Source organism: Elephas maximus, chromosome 13 (genome assembly GCF_024166365.1).
Source record: "Elephas maximus indicus isolate mEleMax1 chromosome 13, mEleMax1 primary haplotype, whole genome shotgun sequence".
Taxonomy (NCBI): Eukaryota; Metazoa; Chordata; class Mammalia; order Proboscidea; family Elephantidae; genus Elephas; species Elephas maximus.
The window spans coordinates 77,979,834-77,990,870 of record NC_064831.1 but is presented as its reverse complement, the minus strand read 5'-3'; the positions used below and the strand labels follow the sequence as shown (position 1 = coordinate 77,990,870).

General features: G+C 43.8%; 1 protein-coding gene across 2 annotated transcripts in view; it reads right to left on the bottom strand.

The window, feature by feature from the left end:
* Window positions 1-2,955: 2,955 nt before the first annotated feature.
* NTRK3 (neurotrophic receptor tyrosine kinase 3) overlaps window positions 2,956-11,037 on the bottom strand; it is a 473,624-nt gene continuing 465,542 nt past the window's right edge. For both annotated transcript variants that reach the window (XM_049905334.1, XM_049905331.1), the window contains 2 exons: window positions 7,275-7,433; window positions 2,956-3,308 (listed from right to left, as the gene is read on the bottom strand). In XM_049905334.1, coding sequence (XP_049761291.1) covers window positions 3,123-3,308; window positions 7,275-7,433 — 345 coding nt within the window. In that variant the 3' untranslated portion in view covers window positions 2,956-3,122. The remainder of the gene's footprint in view (window positions 3,309-7,274; window positions 7,434-11,037) is intronic.

The following is an 11,037-nucleotide window of genomic DNA, read 5'->3' as shown; positions in this document are numbered from 1 at the left end:
GAAGGAGGAAAGCAATGTCCACCCCTGCCCAGGTCTAGTGAGTCCTCAGAGGCAGCTGCCCCTGGCCCACACAAGGCCTGAGGAAGGCTGTCCAGGCATTCCAGAGTGTTACTAAGAAAAATGACACAGTGACCCAATGCTGTTAGAACGTAAGAGCTAGAAGATACCAGAGATTGGCAAGTTCACCCCTCATTTGGCAGATGGGGAAACTGAGTCACAGCAGGGTGTGTCTTGTCAGTCTTGTCCCAGTATGAGAGGAATAATCCACTCCAGTCCCAACACCTCCAGAGCCCTAGAGTACCTCATTAGTTTTCACAGTCCTACTCTCTGCCTCCTTCACTCTCCAAAAAACTTTTCACTTTGTCCACCTGCCCAGGTTAATAAGTTCACAAGTAAAGTAGATTCAATGCAAAGCCTATGACAAGGGCAGAAAGAAAGCAGGTCCTCCCTCCTCCTTCTTGCTCAGGTACTGTCTTTCTCGGCTCTTCCATAGGCAGCTGTCTACCATGGGCATGGCAGAGATGACCCCAAGGCCAACATGGAGGCCTGTGGGGCTAAGATTAGGGCAAGCTGACAATTTTAGTCTCCTTTAGTGCTCCCTGTTCCCGGAAGAACTGCCTTATTTCATCAGACGAGTTAGTGCCCTGATGTGAACGCTTAGCACGTTCTTCACAACAGCCTCCAATCCCTCTCCATTCCTCCTTCTTCCCAGCTCATCAATGAGTATGAAGTTCTAGAAACACACAGCCAAGAAAACGGAAGCCACACAGTGTCTGTTTGGGGGGATATGGGAAAGGGGCACCAACAGGAGCCTTGGATCCTCACATCTAACCAGAAGACACTTTTCCCCTCAAATCGCATCCTCCCTGAACACCCGTCTCTTAGTTACCCAGCTTACACCAGATTGTATATTTCCTACCAGTATTAACATTCCCAGAGCAGAGCAAGGGCCTCTAGGTAAAAAGACAAGAGGGGTAATCACCATGGGATAGATAGCAAAGGGTTCTTTTGATGTGGTCAATCCAAAGAGCTTTCCTCAAAAAGTCCCCAGGGGCTAGGAGCATAGCACAGTGATAGACCCACACCAAACTCCCAGCTCACCTCCCTCCCTTCCCAGTCCAGCTGAGCAGCCCCCCGATCCCCGAATCCTATAAGTGGCCTATAATCTGAGCACAGCTCTTTTCTATTTGAGTAAAAACATTTGTTGGTCTAAGAAACAAGTAAAACCACATACACATAATTCAGTCTGAACCCCAAACAGGGATGCCCACACTTCAGCTGGCTCCAGCTGGCCAGAAGGTCCAGGCTGCTGCCAGTCCCTTAAGCTGGCAGTAAAAGAGCCAGGTCAGAGGCTCCCGAGAGGCTCCAGTTCCACAAAGGCCAGTCTGTTAGGTAGCTGTGCTTGGAGTGAGGTGGAGGGGCTGGATGGCCTGTGAGGGGAACTTCCTTTTCTCCCCAGCAAGAGGGCTTGGCGGGGTCGGGTGGTTGGCTTCCACGGGCATTCCTTGTCACGTGGCAGAGAGGCCCAGAGATCTGACCCTGTTGCTGTCCTTGGCAGCAGCGAGAAGGCAGTCATTTCTCTGGTGCTGGGGCAGAGGGAGCTGGCCCCAGCCCATATGCTTTATTCTCCCTCCCTGGTCGGGGCTCGGTCCTCATTAAGATGCCAAGCCTGCAGCAGTGGCCACTCACTGGACATCTTCCAGAGAAGCCTCAGGCCCTCCCCCACTCGGCCCCCAGTCCACAAAGCTATTCCTCAGCCCCTGCGTCTTCACAACAGCTCAAAGGCAGATGCATCAATCCTTCCAGGGGCTGGAAACGTGAGGAGAATGCCAAGGGGCTGGGTGCAGGTGCCAAATAGATTCTCCCCTGCTGATTCCTGCCCACTTGGCTGCCTGGCTCCCTAAAACAAGCACTGCCCCAGCCCCCTGCTCAATCTGGCTCCCTTCCGTGGCAGTGGGGTTTACTGGGGCTTTGGAGAAGCCCAGGAAGTGGGGGCTCGGAGCTGAGGGAAGCAGGAGGAGAAATGAGGAGGACCCAGAAGGGCAACCTTATAATGACCTACAAGCAACTAAGTCTCCTCCGGCTGAAATTCTGAAGCCTGCTGTGTCCAGTCACAGGACAGTTTGGAGGATGAATGACTGTTTTCTAACCTCTTCAACTACCCAGGGGCCTAAAAATAGGAGGGGGTGGCCAAAGGGTCTTTCCAAGGATGGAAAGACGGTGGCAGTGCCTTATCAGGGTCTGGGTTCCAGCTCTTTTTTCTTCTTGGTTCTTTAAATCCAGAAAGTCCAGTTCTTGAAGTTCAGAGGATAGATGGCACATCCCTTTCAAATCTAGCAAGAAACTTGAGCACGGTTGACACCCTCAATGGATTGGTCTTCTGTTGTCATGGTTTTGTGTGTTGTTTGTTCAGTGTTTACCCGTAGGTGCCATCATTGTATTCCCAAAAGCATCAAGTCTATACTTTTAAGAATGGACACATTAGAAAACTGTCTTGAAGTGGAGGAAAGGGGAAAGGGCGTGGAGGCAATGGACAGGAGAGACACAACATGTGCCCAGAGGACCTTGGTCCGGAGTCATTTCCTAGCTGAGCACTTGTACTTGTGCAGAGCTCCAGGGAGTATCGCCAATACCCAGCAGTGATTGGCTGCCCACCCCGGCTCCTCCCATCCCCACGGGAAGATTGTCTATCGTCAAGGTCTTCCGCTCCCAAAAGCCAGAGCTGAAGGAGCACGGGCCACAGCTTAAGTCAAATGGACTCCTCATTTGCGTTAATAGCATTTAAGATTTTCTGAGTTGTTGTTAAAGTCTTGTGGTTTTCTGTATCAGCAGCTTCTCTCTGTCTTAGTGAAGAAAGTATCTCTCTATAGATATAGATAGATAGTTAGATATATAAATATATATATATGTATATATATATGCCAAACTGCCTTACAGGTTTTTTTTTTTCTTTCTTTTTTTTTTCTTTTTCAGTGTTGTATGTGTAGCAGGCACTTGAGTTTTTATGAAGATGTTCGCTTCAGTCAAGGATGGAAGAAAGGAGTTGTGAGGTGGCCAAAGGAGATGGAAGGCAGGGAGAGAGGAGGCAGCAGAGAGGAATTCTTGATGACCACTGGCCACCACTAGCCTAGGATGTCCAGGTAGATTGGGGTGGCCTTCCCCAAAGCATGGAGGATTTTGTAGATCTCCTTGATGTTCAGCCGCTGCTGCGGTTCCCTCTGCCAGCACCCCAGCATGACATCATAGACTTCCTTGGGGCAGACTCGGGGCCGCTCCAAAACACGACCTTGAGTAATGCACTCGATGACCTGCAATAGAGCAGGAGAGGACAAGGAAGTTACATCCAAAGCCCAGCCTTGGCCCTGTGGCTCATACTCTGAAAAACGCAACAACCTCATTGATGAGCTTCACTGCAGAGCCAGGGTGTCCACAAGCATTGGTCAGGAGACAGCACTGAGTTTCTTACCTGTCTTGTGTCTGAGTTTTGAAAGCAATGATCAGGACTGGCTGGTCAAACCCAATGCTGCCCTTTACACTCCACCCCTTGGCTCAGGCCTTTGTTGACTTCCACTCTATCTGACTCTCAACACAGACTCTTACTTCTCTTCTTCTCTAGTTCTGAGCCTCATCTCAATGGTTCAGCTGCATTCCTTTTCCATTTGGTAATGGGGATCCTCTTTGTCTTATGAATCTGTCTAACTTTCAAAGGACGGAGTGCTGCACCACTGGGTCCCTCCATGCCTATCTCCCTTTGGCTCCCACCTCTTGGCAAGTTCCTCTCTCAGCTACAGCCTCTTTTCACATTGACATGCTCACCTCTGAGCACTTTCTCAGCTAGTCCTGACCTACCCTGCTCTTGGCACTAAACCATGCATCCTCTTTCTTTTAAAGTCCTTCTTAACACTCAGACTAATTGCTTGATTTACCACTGGCTAGTTGGGTGCAAGTCATTTAACCTCTCAGGCTCTCAGCATCTTCATCTGTACAATGGGGATATGATATCTGCCTTGCCCACCTCCTAAGAGTGCTGTAAGACCAAATGAGATCAAGAAAAGAGACTGTATGGCCCTATATATTGAAGGGAAGGCAATAAGGAGAAGTATGAAGAAAACAAATAAAACATGGCTGGACCAACCCCAACCTCAAATGGCCACTTTAGGATGAAGCCTGTATTTGCAGATGATTTCTGATTCCTAAAGGCACTTCTTAGCTGACACTGAATATGTGCATTTTCAAGGCTCTATCTTCCAGTTTCCAGTTTACCCTTAACTTCTCCCTCACTCTACACAGTGTAACCTTAACATGAACTTCAGTTTCTTCATGTGAAAATTGGTTATGATGATACAAACATGCAAAATAGTCTCTAGTTCAGGACCTGAACAAAAAAAAAATTTTTTTTTTTCCATTTTTGCCCCTATTAGTCTGTGCTTGGTTGGGCAAGGGAACTGCCTTTTTCTCATTTGTATCTCCTTATGTCGCCCCAACAGTGCCTTGTCTAGATGTGTTGTCTCATGCCACCCCAAACCTGGGTGAGCTCTTCAAACCGTCACCACACCAGTGCCCTCCTGGTCATATTCAGACCATTTGGGATGGCCAGCTAGGCTCATTTCCTTACCAACTTGATACCTCTCCAGCTGCTCATATTCCCTCTTGAGATTAGAGCCCCATTTCCACTCTCCATTACCTTCACCTCCATGAGAACAGATCCAACTCCAACTGGAGTAGCAGCTGCTGATACTAAGTTCAAAAGCACTTTGCAGTGTCTCTCCCAGTGGGAGCCTACTCAGTTTGTCAGCATCCATAAAGAAACTCATTACCAGTGGCTGCCAGTATGTGGATGCTGTGGTGGGGGGAGTGGAAGAGGTGGCTGGGACGGAAATCCTGCCTTCAAGGCCAGTGCCTCACCAAACTGTCTTAGAAGAGACCCCAAACACTTTGTTAGCTACTATGGGCCAGTTCGTATGCCCAGGACAAGTCTTCTGCCAAGACTAACTGTACCCTCAGCCCAGGTTTTCTCTTTACTGGAGCCACCATACATGGAGACTGTGCTCAGGGTGCATGGGAGCATGTGTACGTGTGTACATGCATGTGTGCATGAGTGTGCGCACATAAGTGCATGTGTGTGCTTATGAGAATACATGAGTGTTTGGTGTGAATCTGTAAATACATATATGTATGTGCATACATCTATGTGCATGCCATGTGCATGTGTGTATGCATGCATGCATGGACGTGTGTGCATGTTTGAATGTGTGTGTGTTTACCAGCAATCTCAACCCCTAGGATACCAGTACCAGTTTTTTAAAATACCATAACAAATGGGTTCTGACGTGCACTTTTTCAATTTTTTAAAAGGTTGTTAAAATGTTTTAAGTTTTGTGGTTAGGCCCCACTGAGCGTATGAATGTTGAGATAGTGTAGATGTCAGTCTTTGAAATTCACTTAATTAAGCAGTCAAGATGTAGGAGCAGGGATGAGCACAACTTCCAAAAGGAAAGAGACTTTCTTGAATATTTAGATAAGATTCCAAAATTAAAAGTTTCTTTGGCTCACTTTTTCCCAGAGAACAAGAGGCCATAAAAAGAACTGCAATTTCTTGAAGGTCTGCTGGGTTGGAAACCTGCTCCCTTACTGTCTACAAACTATGCCGAATCCCTTGAGCCAATGCCCAGACATAATGCTGAGAAGCATCTTGGCTGGCTTTGGATGCCCAAGAGTCATGTAACCATGGCCCAAGCTTTCTCCCTGTCCAGAGGCTCTCACCTCTGAGCCTTGGCCAATCCATCCCAAGAACCCAAAGAGTTCCGCCCTCTTTGTCCTGAATCTCAATAGGTCATCTTAATGATTTTTTTGTGGAAATAAATTGAGTTAACACAGCTAAAATGCTTAGAAAGAACTAGATGGTGCCAGTTACCACCAATGACTGCCCTGACAGGGAACACAACAGAGAGTCCCTGATGGAGCAGGAGAACTTAAATTTACTAGAACTCAAATTCTAGTAAAAAGACCAGACTTAATGGTCTGACTGAAACCAGACGGACCCCAGAGGACATGGCCCTCGGACTCTCTGTTAGCCCAAAACTAAAACCATTCCCAAAGCCAACTCTTCAGGCAAAGATTAGACTGGACTATAAGACATAAAAGATACTGGTGAGGAGTGTGCGTCTTAGCTCAGGTAGACACATGCGACTATGTGGGCAGCTCCTGTCCAGAGACGAGATGAGAGGGCAGAGGGGGACAGGAGCTGCTTGAATGGACATGGGAAATACAGGGTGGAGAGGAGGAGTGTGCTGTCACATCATGGCGAGAGCAACTAGGGTCACATAACAATGTGTGTATAAGCTTTTGTATGAGAAGCTGACTTGAATTGTAAACTTTCACTTAAAGTACAATAAAAAAATAAAATAAAATGCTTAGAAAAGTGTCTGGCACTAAATGTTAGCTACTATTACAATTTATTATTATTATAAATTCAAATTATAAAAATTTAACTTATTTACTACTGTTATTTATTATTATGTTTCTTAGAAACTTTTTTTTTTTATTATTAATTTGCTTCTTATTATGTTTCATTTTGTTGGTGGAAGGCCACACACGGGTCTGTCAATCATTTGAAATTTGCCTTCCCAACTCACCATCACTACACCCCGGTCCTGGCATGCCTAAAATCTTTGCGGCCCCAGATTACTTAGGCATACTAAGTAGTAGGTGTTTCCACAAGATGGCACAGTTGAAAAACTCATAGTTGTTCTTTGTTTTCATTTTCGGTCTTAGTGAAACATTCATAATTTTTAAGTGTGGCAGAATAAACAGAACTGTGACTCATATTTCAATTTAGACATCGGATTTTACACTTTTTTGACATTTATATCTATTTTCTACAGTTATTTTTTTTTTCCTAAGAAGTTCTTCCCTATAACTTCTATGCTTATGCCTACATTAACTCTTGTCAGTGGGCTAAAAACCCCACCTGACATTTTGTAGACTGCGCACATGTCATGGCCTTAGATATTTCTTATCAGCGTTTCCCCAAATCAAGTTCCCCTTATGCAATAACTTTCCAGTGCTTACAGGGCATTGGTTTCTGTTTATGGTGATGAAAAAATATAGAAACAAATAGTGGCAATGGTTGTACAATATGGCGAACGTAACTAATGTCACTGAATTGTAAGTGTAAAAATGGTTGAAATGGAAAACGTTTTGTTATATATATTTTACCACGAAAAACGCATGTAAAAACAAAAATGAAGTTTCCCATTTGCCCCCTTCTTTACCTCTGTGTTTGAGAGCTGGAACCACGGCTGCTTTCCATAGGTGAAGATCTCCCAGAGGATCACCCCGAAGCTCCACACGTCGCTTTCCGTAGTGAACTTCCGGTACATGATGCTCTCAGGGGGCATCCAACGAATGGGGAGCATGGTGTGTCCTCCTACCTACAGGGGGAGAAGACAGAGGCATACACAGAGTGACCAGATGGCCAGAATCAGTTACGTCTGTCACACTTCATATGTTGATACATTCTGTTGTTGTTTGTGTGTTGTTGAGTCTATTCCAACTCACAGTGACATTATCGGATAGAGTAGTATTTTCCCGTAGGGTTTCCTAGGCTGTGATCTATTTTTTTAATCTATACCCAAGAAGATTGCCAGGTCTTTTCTTCCTCGGAGCAGCTGGTGGGTTCAAACAGCTGACCTTTCAGTTAGCAGCTGAGCACTTAACCATTGCACCACCAGGGCTCCTTTGACGCACTCTATACCGGTTGCCATCGAATCGATTCCAACTCATAGCGACCCTATAGGACAGAGTAGAACTGCCACATATGGTTTCCAAGGAGCGCCTGGTGGATTTGAACTGTCAACCTTTTGGTTAGCAGCCATAGCTCTTAACCACCACACCACCAGGGTTTCCTGATGCGCTCTAGGTGCATCTTACTCCAACACAGCCACAACCTTATGCAGCTTGTATCAGAGGGTGAGTGGAGACACTGACATCCAAGACCTACGATGCTAGAGGCAGCTAGGGTAGCAATTAGAGATAAAGCTTGAGAGAAGGTAGGTTCCTTGGCACTGAGTGTTAGGAAAAATCACATGGTATTTAGGATAAATCACACGGAAACGTGTCCCCTAAAAAGATACGTTGAAGTCTTAACCCCAGTACCTGTGAATGAGACCTTGTTTGGAAATACGGTGTTATGGAATGAATTGTGCCCTCCTGCTCCCAAAATATGTGTGGGAATCCTAACCACGATACCTGTGGCTGTAATCCCATTTGGGAATACAATGTTCTTTGTTATGCTAATATGGCCATATCTATGTAGGGTTTGTCCTAAATCTATCACCCCCTATTGATATAAGAGCAGCAGAGACAAAGAAGAAATCAGGAAGCACAAACAAGCACAAAGGGGGAAAGATAGATGCCATGTGGAGATCTCCAAGGAGTGCCAAAAGGTTAGAGAGGCTGAGACAAGGATTTTGCCTCAAAGCAGACAGAAAGGGCCTTCCCTTATACCTGCCACCCTGAATTTGGACTTGTAGTCTCCTACGCTGTAAGAAAATAAATTTCTGATCCTTAAAGTCACTCACTGTGATTATTTCTGTTACAGCAACACTAAGAAACTAAGACACAGGGTTTTTGCAGATGTATTAAAATTAAGATGATGTCATAAACAATTAGGGTGGTCACTAAGTCCAAGGACTGGTGTCCTGATAATGAGAGGGAGATCTGGAGACACACAGACACACAGAAGAAAGAGGGTCATGTGAAAGCCCAGGCAGAAATTAGAGTGATGAGTCTACAAACCAAGGAACACCAAGGATTGCTGCTAACTACCAGAAGCCAGGAAGAGGCAGGGAAGGAGTCTTCCTCAGAGTCTTCAGAATGGGTATGGCCCTGACAACACCTTGATTTCAAACTTTCAGCCTCCAGAACCAGGAAAAGATAAATTTTTGCTGTTTTGAGCCATTTGGTTTATGGTAATTTGTTATAGCAGTCCTAGGTAATGAATACAAGATAGGAGAAAAGGGTTTCAGAAACTGGTACTACAGTAAAACCTAACCGTGAGAGGAAGTCTTGAGCAAAGTCAGCAGGATCATTGCGAGAGGGCATCAATGGTCAGAGTATTCGTAGACACCAGGTTAGGATCCTTGGCCAGGGTAGCTAAGGTACAATACATTCCATGGCCATTTAACCTGTAGGATTATAACTTCAGCTTCTACCTGACAATCCTGAATTTCTCACCATGACTTAGGACTTAGTGTGTCAGATGAAGAGGACAGAGAAATTCCCAAAGCATGGGAGGTGATTTGCTAATAAGAAATTCAGTGGGCCACAGGAGAATTCATGGCCGCTTTTAATAAAGTCTCAGAGACCAGTAATTAGAATCTTTAAAAGCAGCCTAATGAAGAAAATAGTGGTTTGTGGGTCTGCTGATCAGAAAACCAGGGCAAGTGGGAGTGATTAAAAGGGCAGGCACCCAGGGCACTCTTTTCTGAGAAAGACATTAGGGAAATACTCTTGACTGCCTGGCTAGTGAAAGACATTAGCATAAATGGAAGAAAATCCACTGCATATTTTAAAACACAGCAACTAATTGCATCATTGGTAAATAAACCATCAGAAATTGGAACTTTTCGCCAATACACAGAATTTGTAGTTACAAAAATGCTTATCGTTGATAAAAAGAGCTCTCTATAAACGTCCTGATGAACAATATAACTGAAGTTCTGGTTTCTATGTTGGGCCAGCTGGGGAAATAGTAATAATAAACACTTAAGAAAGAGTGATTTGTTGGGAGACAAGCAATCTTGTTTATAAAAAGGGAAGTTATCTTTGATTTACCCAAATGAAGTATTTTAGGAGATAAATGATAATATGGATTTGCAGAAAAATTATTTCAACCTGAGATTTTATAATCAGGGTAGTTCTGTATCAAGTATAAAGGCAAGTGAAAATGTTTTTGGGGGGCAAGCAAGGATTTAGAAATTAAATTACTTACAGCATTTCAGATAATGAAAAAGCAAAACTTAATTGAGGATGGACCCCAGAAAAACAGAAATAAGAATCCAAGAAATACAATGACTTCGGTACAGCACAAAATGCCGAGCAAATGAGCCAGGAAAACACATTCATATCTAAATAATAGTCGCTAATTTGGTGCTAATAAAGTCTTCCTGTAAAATAAAGATAGAAAGTAAATAATAATACTATTACCAACAATACTCATCGGGAATGAAATAGCATAGAATAGTAGGTAGAAAAAGAATCAAAAGCCTGGTAAAGGCTTTTAAACACAAAAAAATCTTTAACCAACACAAAAGACCACAAAAAGGGGGAGAAGGAACCAAGGTAAATAGAAAATACAAAATGGGAATGAAGTTTAAAGAATATGACTACAAACGAAAAATACTAATGGGTTATTGTTATCTTTTGCTGTAGAGTCGATTCTGACTCATGGCGACCCCACGCGTATTACAAAGTAGAACAGTTCCGTAGGGTTTTCTTGGCTCTGATCTTTAAGGAAGACCATCACCACGACTCTTCTTTCATGGTGCCCCTGGATGGGTTCAAACCAGTCAAGCACAAACTGTTTGTGCCACCCAGGGGCCTTATATTACCTCTTAGACAAGAGAAAACTTTGGGTTAAAAGAATCAAGATACATGTGATTTGGAAAGGATATATATAAAACAAAATAACAGAAAATATTGAAAATGAAAGGGTAGAAAATATTAAAAAAAGCAAAATATACTTGCCTATATTAATATAATTAAAAAGGATTCAGAATGCCAAGAATTAAATGGAGACAAAGAGATTTGTATTATATTTAAAGATGACAAAAATCATGCTTATGATTGTCCTGAACTTATGTACCAATCAAAATAGCAACAAAAATATATAAAGAGTGAAACCAAGTCATAAATAAAACCGACAAAGCTACAATTATAATAGGAAGCTAAAAGACCTGTTACAAAATGACAGAGCAAGAAGATAACAGTGAAAAATGAATGAAAATACATTTTAAAATTCCAGAGAATGAGTTG